This window comes from Amblyomma americanum, chromosome 2, assembly GCF_052857255.1.
Source record: "Amblyomma americanum isolate KBUSLIRL-KWMA chromosome 2, ASM5285725v1, whole genome shotgun sequence".
Lineage (NCBI taxonomy): Eukaryota > Metazoa > Arthropoda > Arachnida > Ixodida > Ixodidae > Amblyomma > Amblyomma americanum.
Window position 1 is genome coordinate 64529473 of NC_135498.1, and position 20561 is coordinate 64550033.

A 20561-nucleotide genomic window follows, 5' to 3' on the forward strand; every position below is an offset into this window, starting at 1 on the left:
ATATTTCGAACTCATTATATTTCAATAAGAGGGGAGATGCACGAGAGAAAAGGTAAAAGGGCATTCACTAGACGTGGGCATGCTGAGGGCGAGAGGAGACGCAGCTATCACAAACATATATAAGTCTCCTTATTTGGCCGCAAAAGTCAGCGCTTTGAGTTCTCTTTTTCACAACGATGGTGGCCTAAGTAATATCAGTTCTTACTGCAACTCATGGGGTGTCCTCATTGTCTGGTCATCGTGTTGTTCGCATGCGTCTATGTCAGATGTGAGTTATTCTATAGAAGCTCTCGCGCCTTCAGAGAAAAGAATACTTGCATGAATGAATTTCAGTTCGCCAATAACTGCAGGATAAGCCGCCGCGCTCATTTCGAAGTGCCATCACTGAACTTGACTAGGATCACTAAACCTGATGAATGTAGTTAGCTTTTTTGATGGGACTATAAGCGCAGTAGAAAAGAGGTAATCTGATCCCGAGCTAAAATTAGTGACTGGGAAGTTGTGTAACTCTGCGTTTGAGAAAGTGAGTAAGATTATCAGTGTGAATATGTAAGTCCAAGTGAACCTGGAATTACAAAAGCTGTTTGAGCACTGCAATGTCATTCTTCTAAACGACGATATATATATATATATATATATATATATATATATATATATATATATATATATATATATATATATATATATATATATATATATATTACAAAAGCTGTTTGAGCACTGCAATGTCATTCTTCTAAACGACGACATATATATATATATATATATATATATATATATATATATATATATATATATATATATATATATATATATATATATATATATATATATATATATATATATATATATATATATATATATATATATATATATATATACATTAAATGCCAAATTTCCCCAGAAAGTGATAGCCGCGTGCCTGAAAACTGTCTAACCTCTACAGCTATGGCGTCGGTAACACTGCACCCTCGCCGCAATGTGCGGAGCCCAAGCGTAATTTATTCGTTAACATCGCTATCTGCAAAGAAGCACTCACGAGTCCTATTATAGCCTTATGAGCCAAGAACAGTTTGTGCCAATGTGCACGAAGCATTTAGTCCTTGTTTTTCGCGCAACAGCGGTTATGGAACACGGTCATTGCTGGCACTCTGAAGTTATTTTTCCCAGTAGTATGCAAATGTTCGATAATTTCGAATAGCGAATCGAACACCCACCTATTTGGTTATTCGAAGGAATCAAAGAGTGTATGATAAGAATTATTATTCAGAAATGAATTATGCACCGACGTTTTCGAATAATTTTCGAATAATTGGCACGAGGTTTGAATAAATCACACAGTACTTTTCTCCAACCACTGTTCGAAAAGCAGGGCCCACACCACATTCGCGCAGAGTCCTGCCGCGATCAGTATGCGCAGGATGTATGCTTGACCGCCGCGACTCGGTGCATTAGTATGGCGGCATTGATAACGTTGGTATATGGCCTCTAAGACTGGACGTTACGCAGGGCTCTGGGAAGTTCAGCAAACCATACCTTCAAGCCTGATCTCGGAGGCCATGGCTCATACGTAGCTGTCGCTTCATCATGGCCTGAGATGTCTCCAAATTATTTTCTTTTGTCACCAGCAGTAAAAGAAAAATGTTTCTATACGAATTACTTGGCGGTCATATAATTAAGATAAGCTGATTCTTGTTGCCTCGTTATAGAGGGTGTTTCATCTAAGATTTTAAATTATTTTCAAAAATAGTTTTTGAGTCAGAAAAGCGCTCTTATTGTCAAACCATTACCTGCTGTGTAGTGCATGAGAATAAATCTAAGGCGTGCCAACTAGCAGCCCTGTTAACTAATAATAAATAGTTAACTTTTTGACTATTACTGTTGGGCACCTTAATTACTGAGAGGCGTGTATCTATAGCTTTAAATCCATAATCTATAGAAAAGTATCGCACTCCCGCCAGTCGTGTGCATTCTCTCTCACGGTATAATTTCGATGGAGGCGAAGTTCTAGAGGCCCGTGTACAGTGCAATGTCAGTGCTCGCAAGGAACCCCAGATGGTCGAAATTTCTGGAGCCATTCACCACGGCGCCCCTCATAGCCTGAGTCGTTTTGGGACGTTAAACTCCCGTAAACCATAAACGATCGCTCGTTTTCTACGAATATTCGCAAAAGTAGCGAATATTTGTACCGATATTCGATTCGTATTCGACTCGGTTCTACGACCATGTAATTCGCATTCTATTCGGTTTTTAGCTACACTATTCGCGTTCTGTTCTGTTTGGAAAAAAAGTACCTCTGCACACACCTAATATTTTCCTATTGACAGCATCCGAATCTAAGCGACTGCGCAAGTGCTTTTGCACTGATGGAGGCGTCGCAGAACTCTAGTTTTATGACGATGCGCAACTGCTTTAAATATGGCGCCTGCGACACGTCAGTTTTGCATGGCCGGTGTTCATTTTGATGAGAATTGCACGGTGAGAAGGGCAGGCGGCATTAGCTGCTGTTGGGGATGTGAGGCTCGGAGTCACACTCTGTCGTAACCACGGTCAAGACGACGCCCGCTCCCAACGCCACCAGGACAGGACTGCCGACGAGTTAAGGAGGTGGGCGATGGGAGGAAGATTACGTGTGGGTTTATTTACATTTTTACAAGCGTAAAGATAAAAAGTGGGAATCCTCACTGCACTCGCTGTTGAGTTTTCGTTCTATCTTCCTAGTTTTGTTTCTTTTTCTTCGTTTCTTTCGCCCTTTATTTCTCTCCCTCTCTTACTTTATTTCTTTCTTTTTTTGCTTTCTTTCCTTCTTTCTTTATTCTTCCTTTATTTCTTTATTTTAATGCTTTCTTCCTTGCTTTCGTACTTTTTCAGTCTTCTTGTAAAAGTTATAAGAATGTAAGTGATATCATTACTCTTGGTATTGGACTTCATATAAGGGTTTACTAGAAGCTTGATACTGTAAATAATCTTCCGAAAGCTAACCTCTCTCATGCCGATAAGGTGACATCACTAAGACTGCAGTCTCCTTTCTCAGCTCTAAACCGCTCAAACTTTTTTAAAGCCTCTGTTTCCTTTCTGCAAGCCATGCGACGACCTCTATTCATTTTCAAGGGAATAAATAGCTACCACGAGTACTGACCTCTGACGCTCTTTAAAAGGGTAGTTCTCATCAATTTACATGTGTTTGACACCTTTTCTAGCATCGCAAAATGAAGACAACACTATATTGAGCAAAGATCAGCAGGAAAACCTTCTAAAAGACCCAGGAACTACCTTCTTATATGGAGAGGTGAGAGTTAAAGTGTGTCGTGTTGTGTGGCTGTGTTACTGTCGAACGATCAGTCTGCTAACCTGCTCACATGCACAGTGCACTCAGTTATCGCTCTCACGTTGAAAAACAAAAGCAAAAAGTACAAACAGCGACTGAAGTGCAATGAAGTATTTATTTTAATCGTGTTGTTTGTATGGATATCGTTGAGCGGTACTACGTGCTTCTCAGCTAACATGTGGAATGGTTAGCGCAGAAAACGCACAAACTAAGACGCTGCTAACAACTGACAATGTTCCAGAAAGATACTTTTTTTCTGTTCGAGATGTTTGCCCTTAAGCACAATGAGAAAGGGAGAGGGGATATAGAAGAAAGTTATAAGAAGGTGTGCAGACAGGCCTCGATTAACATGTGGCAATAGTTCTCGATAAAGCGATTATCAAGTGTCCACTTGCGATAGTCGCCTTCAACGTCCCATCGACGACGCTTAGGAAGCGTCGTCTCACGGAAGCTGTAGCCGGGCAAGTACACAGCAAGTGTTTTGCGTCACACAGTTCAGGCGCAGCACCACAATGGGCACACTTGTCAGTCACTTGTAAACGTTTGTCATGCCACCGATGACGCACAGAGGGAGTCAGAGCCGCTCCTGCCCGAATCCGGCGCAGAGATACCTCCTCCTTCCGAGTGAGATTACGGAGAGGGTACGAACACGGAGGGATTAGGGTACGTGTTCGCTGGCGAAAACCTTGTTTCTCGGAAACATGGGACAGGAACGGATCTGTGTAAAGAGGGGAAGACGGCGGGGTGTCTTATGTGTCATGGTGTGTCATTTTATCCACATGAACATTATGCGGATCGTGAGCATGGCCGCGAATGCAGTGTATACGACCAGGACAGGGCTATTTGGTGCACATCTGCTGAATGAATTGTGTAATTTGGAATGTGCGCCGCACAGTCTTAAGCTGCTTAAGGGTGGCAAGGGAGACAGTGTAAATATGAAAAATATCGGAATTGGGTATGCGTGGAAGGGAAGCAATTGCAGTGTGTACCACTTAAAGCTCCAAAGCAAGAGGGTGCAAGTATCCACGCTATATGTAGCGCGAGAGTTAAGATGAAGATGGGACGGACTGTAAACTGAGGTATCTCCCTGCAGTGCTGTGTGTGATGCATCAGTGTATAATATGCACCCTGGAAGCAGATACGCGGCTGATATCGGCGGCGAAGGAGAGGAGCGATTGCCTGTGAGTTGATATGACAATGAAGGAAGAGTCTGTAAACGATGAAGCTGAAGCGAGATCGTACATGCTTTGTTTGCCTCGCACTGGCCGCACTGGTAAGAAGATATTTAGCAACATCCCCGTAGTATAGCGAGCCTGATTACTTGTGAAAGTACCAAAAAGCTGTACTAAGTAACAAAATGATTCCTAATCAACATTATGCAATTTCTGCGGATAAAGTCAGATAGCTCTGCTAACTGTATTGCCGTAACCTGTCAAAATTTAGTTCCTCATTCTCTAACTGAAAAGCAATGGTGGTTCTTTATTGGTCCTTTATTGCAAAAACCAAAATATTTTTGGGGGGTTCCTAACGCTGGACAGCGGCTTGGAGATGTGCCACAAACTTGTTTCGTTTTTTAATGAGATTTTATTTCCTGGTCTGTTGATTACTGCATATACTTTTTTGCGGATTATGCAGGAGGATCCAAACGAAGATTGCATAAAGAAAAATGTGAAGGCACCTCGTGAAAATGGAGCATGCAGGGTAGGCTTTCTTGCATGATAATAAGCCGGTATAATTTTTCTATCCAGCGTGGTTGTATTGTTTTACAGTTGTATGCTTGAAAATACTTAAGAATTATTATGCTGAGCATTAATCATCAAATATTGCTGCGGTGATGGCAAAACCAATTTGGTGTCCCTCTGGGTTCATTTTAGACGTTCGAAATCTTTTGACCTGTTGCTGTTTAGTCGACTTTCAGTGAAACAAATATTAGCTTTGATACCGCTGCATTAAAATGAGCCCAGCTCATCTATATTAGTGCGTCTCTTATAGATTGAGTCGTATGAGGGCTTTAAACCCCCATAAACCAATCATCAATATTAGTGCCAGGGACATAACTACAGTGCTTGTAAAAGTACTGTAGTTATGTGCTTGTTAAAGTCGATGCGGGACCTTATCACTCAGCCCGGCAGAGACACATGCTCTCCGTCGATAATGATGACTTCTCCGCATTTCTCAAACCGTCGACGGCACACGCGGGCGAGATTACTACCGCGCAGGTTCCCGAATGTGCACCGAATTTTGCGACACTGCGTCTGTATTTTAGAATATTATGCAACAATTCACAACACACAATCGTGCGCACATGCATGCGCTCCCAAACTAAAATGACAGCTGCCAACATACATAAACATCTACACTGTTTCTACATACATAATCTTACAAGTGGTTCTGTTTGGTGAGAAAAAAATTGTGTGCAGGGCGTGCAACTGTCTCTTTGGAAGAACGTCTTCACTACACTGGGGGGATTAAAGAAGTAGAATAGAGTACTGGTCTGGACGCGGAAACGGCGGAAGGAGCACGGCACAATGCTGGACGAAAAGTGCGGTAGACGGGCACGGGAAACTGCGGTGGTGCAATTCAGAGGACGCACATGCACGCAGTGCGCACAATGTGTCTGAATGCAGGAGGAAGCGAGGTCGAGACGCAGAGCGAGTCTCTGGAGAGGCTGTGAGGGCACTCACACTGGAGCGCGCGCTGGTGAAAGTCAGAAGGCACATATGGGCACAATGCCCGCGAAATATGTGTTCACAGCACAATGCTTCCTTCGGAGCTTTTCTTTTGTTATCTCGGCGCCATGTGCTTTCCTTTGACTACTCACAGCTTTCTACTTGAGTGCCGCACCCTTCTGTCGGGAAAGTTTTCTCTTCCGTGGAGCGCTCCTCGGTTGCACTCTACCGTTCTTCCTTCTTGCGTATCTCCTGCGCTTTTTCTTTGCTGGAGTTACCACGCTCGCGGTTCCTTTGCCACTTCCTTTTCCCGTTGCGATCACAAACGTTCACAGTGGCGGGATTCCGATTTCTTTGTCTCGTGGCTACTTCTTTTTGGGTCCTTTCGTACTTTAGCATCTTTATGTTGCCCAAGATGAGGTCGTAAATGGGGCCCTTCATGCACAGTGGTGTTAGTTTCGCGCTGTAGTACGAAGTGCTCAGATGCACGTTAGCTTCTGGCAAGCGCTGAATTCAGCCGTCCACTAGCCGCACGGGTCTCTTCGTTCCAGTGAGATGCTCATATGAGGGCCAAACTTCTTTTTATAATTACAGCCTTGTTTCTTTAGTCTCACAACAGTAAAATTCTTTTTAGAGCTAGAGCTCTTCTCTATGTACAACTTTTGATTTCGATGCGGAAGAGACAATGACTATCAATGCCTCACAATGTCAAACCGAACTTATCTGCGTGGTGGTATAGTCCAAGCTACGGTAGTATGGCCACGTGATCATATGACTATGACCTTTGGGTACCCGACATTGACCTTGACCCCTGACCTTGACGTTAGCCTTGATCTTTGATATCAGACATTGATCGCCACATCATCGATTACCTTGAATTCCTCACGAAGTCAAACCGAACTTAACTGCGCGGTTGTGTGGCCCAACTGTGGTAGTATGACCACCTGATCACTGACGCTATGACCTTTTGGTACCTCACCGTGACCCTTGACCTTGACATTTGATTTGAGACAGTGGAGACCATGCTTACAGAGCTTTTGCTCGTATAACTAGGTTCAAGCCCCGTTGAACCCCAGCCGTTTTTTTTCCTGACCTTTCCGTTCTGGGCAAGCATTTTGTGCAATACAGTTTCGTATCGCACGTTTACTATGTCGCTGATGACTGCAACTTTCATGTCGTTTCTCAGCTCCAAAAACTCGTTTTCATCTTCTTTCTTTAGGTGGTCGCTCGAAGGCGCCCGTATCCACGATACCTAGGGAACAAATTTGCCTTTTTTCGGCCATGCCACGGCTTTGTGCCCCTTCTGGCCGCGTTAAAAACATCTTGTTCGGCTTCTATTTGTGGCGCTGTTGCGGCAGTTAGACGCGTAGTCACCTGCATGGTTGCAAAGGTAGCATTTCGGTGGAAGCTTCGAGGTGGGTCGGGCATTACGGCCGTCAAGTTTTCTTGTGTTCTCCGGATTTGCATTTCCGAAAGATTTGCCCACCGATCGACATAGTGATTTAAATTTCTCACATTCTGGACTGCCGTTTTGCCATCTGTGGGCTTCTCCGTCTTGAATTCATTTCGAAACCCTATGGTGGTGAGCTCGAATCGTTTAAGAAACGCGGCCTTAAGCCTTGTAGTAGCTTGTCGCATTTCCCGGAGACAGTCGTTCGAATGCACTTAGAGCTTCACCGCCCAGACACGTGCTAAGGACCGTAGCGCATTCACCGTTGTTACCAAACACGACTTTTTCCGATCCTTTCGAAGCGCTTAAGGAAAGCACAGCAAGCTCCCCTTCTTTAATCAAACCTGGCATGTAGCTTCCTGGCAATCAATCCGGAACCCGCTACCTTCTTCTCTCGTCGTGTCAACTTCACCTGAGTTTTTCGCGGAATGCTGCAGTTCAAGCTTCGTAGTAAGCAGTTTCATTTCGCGTTCAAATTCTCTTCCTTATATTTCTTTTCTCTCTCTGTCTTTCTTGGCGTCTTCTCGAGCCTTCTGTCTTTTTTTTTCAGTCCTGTATCTTCCCTACTTCACCCATTTACGCAGTTCGGCGCCAAACATCACCATCTGGATGTCAATCTCTTCCTGCTCCTCCACTCATTTTTGAAAACCTAACCGTATCATCAAGTCAAAGCATACCTCCACTCAGTGAAACTCGCTAACGGCTTCAGCGGGGCACCTCACGATACCGCTCTGCTGATAAACACTAGTTTACGGGCTTTCCGTAAACTCCTGACTTGTTCTCTGTTCTTTACGCTTGCAAAACACGAAAACATCCTGTCGCGGATGCCAAAAATTTTGAACTTTGGCACTAAAATGGAACTTGCGTTAAGTCTGAGGCAAGTACCACCTCGTGAGGACTTTGTTGCAGATTACACACAAACACGTAACTTGAGCGGGAAAGAAACATATGCAAGAGATTATTGGCATAGGTTATTTTATTCCTGAAAAGTATTCTATTTAGCAGAACCTAAAAGGAAACAAGCCGAAATTAAGGGATTATTTTCTCTTATCGCCATGTGACCGTTGCAAACAGGCTACAAATGAAAGCTTTGCTTCTTTCTCAGACGATATGGGGCTGAAGAAAAAATTAACCAAGTTCAGGGCTCAAACCTCAGAGAGAACTGAAATTCTGCGAAGGTCTCTCAGCAATTCAGCTGTTCCCATTTGCTACTGGCGCCGCTGAAGCTCATTGATTATGAGGCTCGGCTGCTCACCAGAAAGTCGCGGATGCGATCCCGGCCGCGGTGGTCGAACTTCGATGAAGGCGAAACGCTAGAGGCTCGTGTGCTGCAATGTCAGTGGATGTTGTAATGATAAGGCCTGCAGACGACCAGGAGACGCTACGGTTGTCAGCATAGCCAGCATATATGGATGCATCAAACGTATACACGCCCACTTCGGGGCACGGTGTCACTGCAGCCTCTTTGCGACGCATTCGGGCGGTGGACGGGCTGTTATGAACGGGCTTGCGTGAGACGCTGGAGGGAGCTATCCAACGTTGGCAATGTGACGCTGAATGAGCAACATCGCTGCGCAGGTTCCGCGACAGCTCCGCATCGGCAGCGCGCCAAGAGACTTCTATACGTGCGGTGGGCGTCCAATCGGGCGTTACATCGAGCGCCTGACCCGTGCGCTCGCCACCTCTCTACCTTGACATGACCATCGTCAAGTGCACAAGCTCGCCTCCATCTAAGGACTTCTTGGGACACTCGCGATGGTTTATATTGCCTGCGAATTGGCACACTGGATTACTGGGCTATCTGTTCTTAAAATCAACGTCGTAGCTTCAGCGCAGGCGGTTATGCGAAGCGCGTCTCTTATTTCAATATTTGCTCTTACTTCACATTCAGCTCTCCTCTGTCTGTACGTGGCAGCAGTTGTGGCTCACTGCGAACCAGTGAGCAGGCCCGCGTAATTTCCTCCTATTCTTGCTTCAGTCAAAACAGCAACCACACTGGAGCATATTGCCAGGTGGGGCTAAAGCAAAAAAGCCGTTCACGCGGCTGGCGCGCGGATTAAAGGAAGTTAAAGTTCGCCGTTTCTTCCACCGAAGGACGTTCTGCCGAGCCCTCTCTTGCCGGGTCCCTGTCTTGCACCCAGCACCTCCACCAGATTTGTCACGGTGTTGGCCACAAGACAGGGACCCGGCAAGAGAGGGCTCGGCAGAACGTCCTTCGGTGGGAGAAACGGCGAACTTCAACTTCCTTTAATCCGCGCGCCAGCAGCGTCAACGTCTTTTTTGCTTTAGCGCCACCTGGCAATATGATGCAGCAGGCGCCGTTCATTCATACGCGGTTGTGGCGACGCGCGTCTGTTCTTTCAATCTTTCACATCTTTCAACTCTCCTCTGAGCGATTTTGGCTCAGCTGGAGTAAGTGGGCAGGCCCTTTCAGTTTGCTTTCCATTCATCCTTCAGTCACAACAACAACGGCTCGTTGTGGACTCGTCATGTGTCTAATGTGAGCACTCTTTCTATGTTCTTCCTATCGATGTTAAGACGCGCCTCGGTGCTCTCTTGTACATAGCGCCTTGCACATAATGTCAATAGAAACGTTCCTTGTTCGTCCGTCACGAAGGCCTCTGAGCGTCCCATCCTCATCGGAGCTTTGTGTTATGCTGATCGTGGCAAATAGTGCCTGCAAAGCAACTCATTAGCATAAAGTGAACCTGGCCCAAGCCACATTCTCCGACTGGCACTATCGTCAACGAATCAAGAAGACGATGCTTTGAGACAACTGGGGCTCTATTCTATAAGCTGTCCAGTTTAAAATGTCCATTTCTCGTCCGTCTTGGCATCCTTTATTCGGCGCTCTTATATACCCGCAGCTTTCAAGCGTCTGTGGAATCTTACCCGGTGATTTGGAAGAAGGCGACGGGACCTGAGCATTTGGCGGCATTGACAGCGATATGCAGCCACTGTTAAGGTGCTTCGCAGCAATCTGTAAAAAGCAGGGGACCGGAACGGCTCACTGGCTGTCATTGGCTGCATCATGCTGCCAACGGTGAGGTCTAGTCGCCTTCTACCCAATGGCCGGGTCGCTTTTTATAGACGCTTGAAAGCCGCAGGTACATCTGGGTGTCCAATGACACAGGACCAGACGGACGCGTAAGGGCCATTCTTGAATGGACCACTTATGAAACACTGCCCCTCGAAAAAATTATTTACGTGGGAAAGAACTTCGTTGATAGTTGTGCGATCAAGTGGCAGAGCTCAGTCCCTCTATGCTGGACGGATTAAATTCTGCTGCAGTAAGGTGGTTAACATCCGCTGTGACCTAGAGTTATCTGTTCAATGAAGTGTTTTAGTCAAAGTCCTTGTAGTGGCGGCAAGATCTGATAGGGTATTCGTAGGGCTGGTTTGTCACTTGCCATCCTGCTGTTTCATCAGGATTGACGGTAACCCCAGAAAAATAAACGGTTTCAAATTAGCATACATCCCGTTTTCCCCTATTTTTAAGTTTTCTCAGCTTTTTGATGTCTTTTTTCGGTGGTACGCAAAAACGAGGCAGGAATATTGGTCCTAATATTATACATACTCATTTACATCCACCAAAGTGCAGCTGTATAGCTACATAGAAAATTCAAATAGCCTCCACCGAAATATTTTAGTTGAAAAAAGGCGGTACATATTTATTTTGTAGCTGAATAGCTGTGCTTTGATGCTTGCTAAGAAGTAAATACTACTTTACTACAAATCTACTTCCCTTTTGAATAATACTCCAAACACTGCACCAAAGAATGGTTATATTCTGAGTTCTCGTAATTATTTTACTGCATCAGCACCAGTTTGGTTACTTCGAGACTAATCTAATCTGTAATGGATAAAAGGACACAGCCTAGCTTAACTTTCGCTGCTGTAGTCGAGCACATAGTTCCACGTAACACGTGAGAATATGTAGATATAAGTATCGCCACGAAGAAAGAGAAAATCCTCAGGCCGTGTTGTATATTATTATGTTCTCTTTCAATTCATTTAAATGCGATATCAATTTTTGCCACACTAACTTAACATGTGAATCCAAACACCAAGCAGACGTACTACCGTTCTTGTAGAGGCTCCGCCACAGATGACCCGTCTGCCGCTACGCTCAAGTCTACTTCTGGCGAAAATTCGAACTACAATTAGGAGCAGTTTTATTGCTCCTGGAAACCGAAGAGCGTATTTCAATGGACTTTTTCCATTCATATCGTGCGTTCTGATCAGCAGCTACGGTACGGTCTCTAGACTCTGAAGACAACTTGCTCCTTCTCGGACTTCGAGAGCTGCCCGGTTCGAAGTTTCAAATTAGCCAACAGGCCCATAAGACATGCCGATCCACTGGCACCCCAACCAACATATAGTCTGTTTCCCGAGGCATAATGAACGTTCATAAAGCTTATAAAGCCTGTTAAATTTGTGGTAGCGCTTGGCTATTCGTCAGCGTCGGTGCTGGCCACAACTGTGGCATGGGTGTGGGACTTTTTACGCAGCTAGGTGGCATCGTAGTTAACAACCAGCTATGACCAGCGTGCTCTCAGTCTTGATGGGTTATGTTATCGGCAGGTGTGAGAATGTACAGGGCCGAATTAGATTAAAAAGAATGGAATTATTACCCCTGACAGCACCTGGTTCCTGCTTGCTAAATAAACATGATTGGTACCACTTTCTTTCTTTCTTTCTTTCTTTCTTTCTTTCTTTCTTTCCTTCTTTCTTTCTTTCTTTCTTTCCTTCTTTCTTCCTTTCTTTCTTTCTTTCTTTCTTTCTTCCTGAGGTTTTGCTAAATGCGTTCCAAAAAGAAAACACCTTAGAATTAAATGCGCTGATAGCGTTCGGGTCAGTAGAAATCTAAAGGGGCTATGATGAGGCTTTAATGTTCACTAAATTAACTAATTTGTGGCAGATGGGCAGGCAAAATATTATTCGCAGACTGAACGTACAACAACAGCGGGGGGGGGGGGGGGGCGGAGCAGTAAAAGTAGATTTTAAAGTTTGTCAATCAGTCTCCACTAGATAGGAAAACAGAACGTGCGGTAAATGGCGTTGCCGCGAGGGAAGCTAGATGTGGGAAATAAGAGAAAGTTTCTCATTAGTCACTTTTGTGTGACAGTCTCTGTTGTGGTCGTAGGATGCTTGTTCGTCTGCGTAAGCTTGGCGCTCTTATCTATTAAGCTGCATGACGATAGCAGTTTTTTATGGCGCAAGGGCACCTGCGGAGAACGAGCGCCATGGCACGGGGTATTTTTGTTTACTCACGGTGGGGTCTAAGAGCCATTTCCCAAGCATTTCAACATGAATAAGCCGAGCACCAGGACAGGGGAATATTTTACCAATTGTAACACCGGTACCCGACGACACTGGGCATCGAACCTCACAACTCGCAGGCGCACCTCGCAGGCGAGTGCTCAAGCCACTAGGCCACCGCGCGATATCTATTATGCTGCATTGTTTCACTGAAGTAAGTGGTATGAGCAGCTTTTTCTGAACGTGGCATTATGAAATAGACCTTAGTAGACTGACTGCAGGTGGAGAGGACGGCCTTGCGGAAATCAGGATTCTATGTTTTGGTTTTTGTATGTTAGATAAAGATTCTTTCTGCCTTTGTTAAACTACAACCACAAATAATTTTTTTACAGACACAACCAGTTATGTCTGATGCAAATGGAGCATACTACTGCTGGATAGGCAGCTGTTTCCGTGGTCTGTGCATATACGGCTCACTATCCAGATGCGCATCCAGCTGAGTTGCAGCAATGAATGCAATGTCACGGAAGGTTTTACGGCAAGTCATGATTACTGCGAGTACTTTAGCAGCAAAACGACATCTGATTACCTTCTAAAATAAAGGTTTGCACTGCTTTTCTAAGAATGTTTAAAAGATATTCGTCTTGACTCTTCCGTTGCGCCTCTCTTCAGAGATGCAGTGCGCTTAACAATATAAAAGGCTGAAAGCCATTTACGGGTCCACGGGTGCTCGATCTCCCGCACAGGGGATTGAGCTGTGCTGCAGCTAAATTAGAGTGGGACGTGTAATCATTGCACGTTGTTTGAATCCACGCGCACTTAAACCAGCACGAAGTGCTATGTGATGGCTATACCTTATAAGCACGCCGTCACTCATTCTCTCAAACCGTGGCCTATGAGATGCGTTATTTGGAGCAACACTGCTTCTATCATTGGATCATCTTAAATTAGCCGAGAACGACGAATAATCCACTTTCCTGCCTCCTCTCTTTCTCCTGTGCTTGCCAATGCTATCCACATAGTCAAGGACAGGACATTTCTTCCTCTTCACGCGACCGACGTCACAGGGTTAGTCGGTGCCTCCGTTGCAACTCAAGCGGGAGTTGAAGTGGCAAACGATTATTTCTGCAAGTGGTTATTAACATCAACCGTTTGTTTGATCCTGACATGTGACAAAACTGAGGTTGTTGCTCTCATTTATATTTTTCGCAACCGAAATGCAGTAATGTTTATTTTCGCGCATGATGCGGTACAAGAACGCCGTCGCCGGTTTGTTCAGATGTTCATAACTTTGGTTGAAGATAAAAATGTTCTTTGGCACATTTGATTTTCGTCCTGTGAATAACACGAAGCTGCTAAATGACAACAAAAGATCTCAAGCCACTTTATTGCTCCTATCATTCGACTTATTCAAATGATTTCAAAGTGAAAACATTCTTGGTCTTGGCGGTGAAAGCTGCAGGGGGACGCGAAAAATGAATAAACAATAAAGGATGCACAGTGCGCTGGCTTACAAATCACTGTTTATTATAGATCACTCGGCAAGTACATGCGAATGTATTTTAAACAAAAAAAAAGAAAAACTATGGAATCATAGCCACCATATACCATGGACCATAGAAACCATGGCCATGAAGTTTACATACCTATTGGCAATGGTGCCACATCATCAACAAGAAAAATGTAAGTAGAAGTCAAAAGCAGCATTATCTCACGAAGCAGTGAAATAACAAATTCGTTTTCTGGACACAGGAGCACATAAAGAGTCCAGTCAGTAGGCCCTGTAGCATTTAAATTGCTTTATTACAATAATGTAAAGCACCTGTGTTCTTACTAAACAGGTCCGGTAAATATTCGCCCTGCTTGTGCAATGGAACCGCATACTTCCCTGTCTGAGTCGTATGTGCTGTCTTAAAGTTGTGTCGTACCAACCCATCCAAGCATCTGCGCTCCCGAACTCTACCTATCAGAGCCCCTTACTGGAAAATAATAACTTAGGAATAATGGCACATTTCTGGTAGAATTAACAACGTACTGCCAATTTCTTATTCCATCTGAATTTACACTTTTTCCCGAGAGAAGTTCACATCAAAGCCTGTGCAACTCACTGGATGCCTGATAAGTGGAAGTGCTTTTAGAAAGCGGGTAGAAGATTTTTTCGGGACCAACATGGAAACGACAGAGACTACGCAACTATAGCGATGAGCCCTGCTTCACGGAAAGCAAAAAATTATATATATCACCAACAAATAGCGTTTTTGTTATTAGGACAAGGCGTGTAATTAGACAAGCACATTGCGAAAGATGTGCAAGACCCAAGCGGTCAAAACTATCAAAGAGCAGCACCCACTATTGTGATTGCAAACAACTCGCTGCTTAACATAAGCATAGTCACTATGAGTTATTTATTGCAGTGACGAGCTTTATTCAAATTTTTCTCCCATAAGGCAGCGAACAAATATTCACGAGCTTCGGATATCCCAATGCAGCACTCCGCACGAAGCAGAGCGAACGGTCGTGTATGTCTCTCTTTTGTTCCTGTATTTCATGCAGTTTTCTTTGTGAACCATGAACCAACTAGCCCAAACTAGAGCCCAAACACGGCTGACGCCGTTGAATCTCATCGCATGGTTGAAAAATCATAGGGTTGTTTCGAAGGCGAAAACACTACGCACATTCTACATTAAAGGAGAATGCACGTAACACTATTCACACCTCAGCAGTCAGCCGATACACTTTCTTTCGAAAATTGCTGTGAGTTACACAGCCGATGCCAGTGGAGGCCGGCGGGCAGACGCCTGTGCAGGCAGGCTGCTTTTCCTTCACCGTCAGGTTTTTATAATAGCTCGGATATTTGTTGCCTAGAACATGTAGTGCTTATATATTCACTGCACAAGAAGTAATACACCGGGCACATAATCCATTTCATTTCTTCGCTTTCATAAGCAAAGCGCGCGCGCGCACACACACACACACACACACACACACACACACACACACACACACACACACACACACACACACACACACACACACACACACACACACACACACACACACACACACACACACACACACACACACACACACACACACACACACACACACACACACACACACACACACACACACACACACACACACACACACACACACACACACACACACACACACACACACACACACACACGCACACGCACACACACACGAAACAGCTGGTTTTCCAGCACTTGAAATAGACCTAACCCCTGATCGCTTCGTCGCTTGCTGTGAGCAAGTGCACGCCAAAATTTCCAAACAGATGGCAACTAAATCTGCACTCGACACTCATTCTTCGATGACAACATGCATAGTTTCGCGGAAAGCGCTTTCCGGCATAAAAAAAGCACTGAAAAATAAGGAAAACAGTTCGTCAGAATCTAGAGTTTCTTGAGAAATCCGGCTTCTCTTAAAAAGTTAAAAACGCAAGACATGTCTAGAACAGCGTTACCTCCTTAAAGCACTGTGGTATCGAAAGGAATGCATTCGTTATAAAACGTTTCTCTTTTTTCCTTAATTTTTCCAGTTTCGCACAAGAGAATAAAATGGAATGAACCATCAGTTCAACGCCGCATTCTTCACACGCAAGTTTATCTTGTTTTTTTTGCAGAAAGTTGTGCGTAAGGTGTGTGTGGCCTATTTGTAAACGGCAGAGTATCATTTCCTTGAAACGTTCCTGGTGCACACATGACTTCCATTCACCTAAAACCGGCTTTATCAAGTGTAGTTTAATATTTAATTCGTTGTTCCAAGCCAACTGCTATTTTTTCCTAATTTCTGTTGTACTAAGTTCATGCAATCCTTAAAGTGCATATTTACTTTTTATTTCCTTGCCACGAGCTTGAGAAGCACACAAATGTGCATCCCGTTCCCTTTTATTCCGACATGACTTGGGACCCCAGCAGAGTTTTATGACTTATCTTCGAGCTGTGGCTGTTACTATGTTTGTATGATGTCACGAAGTAGCGGTGTGATTGCGTTTCGAGAGTGAAGAGCAGTAAGTACACTTAAGAAGTCTGTGTAAAGAATACTCTTTGTGAGGTCCCGAGAGCCTACTCGCTTGCTCTCGGTCGCACCGAAAGACATCGTACTTTTTAAAATATTTGTATGTTTAGAACCTAGGTTATAGCTTCCTATAGGCATAAAGCCACAGCGGAAAGCGAGTGTAAAAGATCTCCCACTTCATTGTAGTTTTATTCTTCAGTCATCCACAGTTTCAACTATTTTGGAGCGTCATGATGGATAAGTTTTTTGGTTGGAGGTGGGGAAGGGGTGGGGGGGGGGGGGGGGGGGGGTGGGGGGGGGGGGGGGGGGGGGGAAGGGGAGGGGGGACGCATAAAACTTGTTCGTTTTGAGGGTACTGTCACAGGGGTCTTTTCTTTTCTTTTTCGGTCAAGAGAGCTGTACCGCTGCAGCGGGGGAAATTTCTGCGTTGCCTCACTAGAGGCTCTAGACTGCCGCGCAGAACCCGCGACTGCGCTGTTCAGAGGCCTCTCCCGACTGGGGGAAGCCTTGCGTGTGGCCGGCTGAAATGCCGGCGGGCCTTTTTTTACAAGTGGCAGTAGGGGTGGTCTTTACTGCGTCTGCTGAGGGCGGGGATGGTCCTGCCTGACGCTTTGCCTGCGCAGTGGCCCGAGCCGGGTGCGGTGCTCCGACCTTGCGCACCACACCCGCGAAATATTTCTTTGGCGTGAATAGAAATTAATTGGTGAGCGCCAACCTTTTTCTGGCTTCTCTGAAAGTTAGGTTTTCGTTTGTTTTCGGGGTTTTGATATCTTTTTCGTTTTTCCATCTTGGTCAAGACCTGGAGTCACAAGGGTGGTCTCCTTCCAAGTTTGGCTTAGGGGGACGGCACTGCGTCGCAGTTTTGAGTTGCGTACTCATTCGAGGCATATTTCGCGCATGTTTTGCAACCGCGACAGCTGTTTGACCAATGGCTGTATCTTTGACCCTCGAAGCATCTGCGGGGGTTCGGTATACAGGGACGGACTTGAATTTTCAGGTAACCTACTTCTATGGTTTCGGGCAGTCTGCTTGCATAGAATGAGAAGATCTGGTGCTCTGTAGGAATTTTTTGTCGTCTTTTCGGATTGTTACTCTTTGAACATTTACGACATACTGGTCAACAAGACCAGTCAACTTTTCATTTTAAGTGATGTGTAAAAAGTCAGCGTCACAAATCACGCCACGAACGATATTTAACGACCTTAGTGCAGTGATAGTGAGAGGGACTTCCAGAATTGACTAAATGTTTGAAAGCTTTACTTGCTGAGGATAGTAATCTAGTTAGAGTAGCAGCTCGTGGCTGGCTACTTAGCTTACTTTGTACCTTAAGCCCAAGGCATCTGTCAAACATTTTGATACATAGAAAGGGGACAAGACTCCGGCTGGTCTTGTCTTCAGGATGCATTACATGATATTTAGCAAATGCATTTGTTTCGTTCTTTGCTGGAAATGTGCCGTGATTTCGGTCCACCTCCTTTTACCGAGGCAATCAGTTTTTGAAGAGTTGGATGCCATAAAATGGATCTGTTGTCTGGCCACGGTTCCAACCGCCCAGCATGGAGCCCAACAAGGAGACGAGACAAGAACTTAGAAGAAAGCTCTGCTCACGCGAGTTGTGCACTAACTATAACAAAATATGGCGAAATGCAGGGTGGTTCGCCATTCAAGGTTAATCCAAGCCCCAGGAAAGAAGGAAAAACAAACAAGGAAGGAGCAGACAGGATAGTTGTGAGAAAGTTGATATGAAAGTTAAAGGTAGAGGGGGGGAAAGGAAAAGGTGACTGCCAATTACCTCCTGTCGGGTCAGGCCGGAGGTGCCGTCTACAGGAAGCTGAGACCGAAGTGTTGTGTTGCCTTCGACGAGGGGCCTTAAAGGTCCAAACGCTCGGCATCGGCTCAACCACCAGGCTGCCCTTTTACCCGGACACGCCGATGCCACGCACCACGGCAAAGCGCGGCTAATTACATGTAAATATTTACGTGCCATTCCGGGCAAGCTAGGTGAGTAACCGCCGGAAAGACGCTAGCGTCCCTGGCGTCACATTGTTTTCAAACAGGGAGAGGTTCATTGGAGGATGTGAGAGCGAGCCGGGTTTTCTGGATCAACGAATCGAAGAGCACAGAAACCCTAAACTACGCGTCCTAAGGGGGCTCTACAATGACACAAACGCAGAATGGAAGAGAGACTACCATATCAACTACGATTGAAATAAGCTCGTTACCTCGGTAAAAGGAACGAAACAAATGGTTCAGATGCGGCGACATGGTATTCGTAGGAAACCTTCGGTCCATGTTACGCACGGCAGGGCGAAGCAGCTGGAGCGTTCCCCAACGCTAAGCGACAGCAATCTAGATTTGCCTTGTCGAGCAGCTGGCGAGAGCAGGAAAATGAAGTGTTCTGTTACATTTGTGTCTACTGCTTGCTGTGCAGTGATATATTCACGACGATCTGGAAGGCTAGGGCGCAGAGAAAGCTTCACTAATGGTCGACGTTTCGCTTGAAGGCAACATTAACTGCTTGGTCAGCATCATGGGCAACGACACAAAACGCAAGCAGGCTGAAACAAGTGCACGTAGGTTTATTACTGATAAAGCTCGGTCTATATAGCAGTTAAAACACGGCGAACCAATGAATTATTCCTGCAGTGGACTAGGTATACAGATACTTCAAGCTCTGTACACCTAGAATACAACAATCTGCTTCGCGGGCCTTGCCGTACCATTTGCGGTACATTATCTTTTGAACCTACTTTCATGGCACCCTTATTTGATTCCCAACGCTTATTCAGAAAAATCACTTCAACGGCGAAGCTATGTTTATCTCTAGTAGTTATTTTTTACAGCTGCGCAAAAATAAATTTTTTCAGCCACATTTATTACCCTCAAGTACTCTAAGTGCTCGGGCATCGGAATATTTAAAAAAACTCATGAGTTGTGAGTAAGGAACATTCTCTCTTAGCATAGAGGTCAGTTTTCACAAAACCCGTTTGAATTAATACGGCCACATCCGGTCATATTGTGTTAAGACGTCAAAGCATTCATGTGCGGTTTAGTCACCTTTATGGGGATGACGATGATGCGTACAAATCAAAGACCTAGATAAGATAATTTCTGCTCCTTTTCTGTCAATTTAGACGATCGCTGACGAAGGTATTGTCCATTACACAAAGTAGACCAAAAGCCGACGGATACCTTGCCCAGTTGGTTTTTTTTTATATAACGTTATTTATTGCCTCTTGGCATAAGGGAAGTTGGGAAGAAAAAGAAAAGAAAAGAGTGGGTGGGTGTTATACGAAGGAAATAAAAGTGGGCCGATCTAATGAAAGCGAGGAGGGAGCGGTGATGTGGCTTTGCGTCACAGTAATATATGAAGACGGATTGTCCGGCTGGAGACCCGCTGCAGCAAAGTGGCGAATTCTGGTTGGCTTCAGCGCCGCGCAGACCCACAACAAGTGGTGAATGTTCCTTACAATATTCCAATATTTTGTCCAAGAATTCTGGGCATGCTTTATTCTGGGCAGCGCCACACATCCGACTATCCGATGGTGCAGCTATCGGACGAACTCGACCACCATATCTCACGAGACTGCACTCGCGACGAACAGCGAGTTTTCGGACTAGGCACGCGCAGAGCGAACGCCAGGAGGAGTATTATTATTATCCTGTAATCTTGTACTGCGATCGGTTTAAGGGCAGCCTTTAATTAATTTGTCTACCACGCTCTATCGCATTTACTAAGAATCCTGTTTCCGAATATACAGTTTCTGGCTTCATCTTTTGTCAGCCGCCACTGGATAGCATAGAATGC

The 20561-nt window shown here is 45.0% G+C and overlaps 1 protein-coding gene across 3 annotated transcripts in view; it reads left to right on the forward strand.

Annotated features, from left to right (window-relative positions):
* Positions 1–13284, forward strand: part of LOC144118638 (uncharacterized) — a 38315-nt gene extending 25031 nt beyond the window's left edge. The window contains exons 2-4 of one of the 3 annotated variants that reach the window (XM_077651516.1): positions 3201–3289; positions 4964–5057; positions 13102–13284. In XM_077651516.1, the coding sequence (XP_077507642.1) occupies positions 3201–3289; positions 4964–5047 (173 nt within the window). In that variant the 3' untranslated portion in view covers positions 5048–5057; positions 13102–13284. The remainder of the gene's footprint in view (positions 1–3200; positions 3290–4963; positions 5058–13101) is intronic. The other 2 variants (XM_077651514.1, XM_077651515.1) reach the window with 2 other exon arrangements.
* Positions 13285–20561: the final 7277 nt, after the last annotated feature.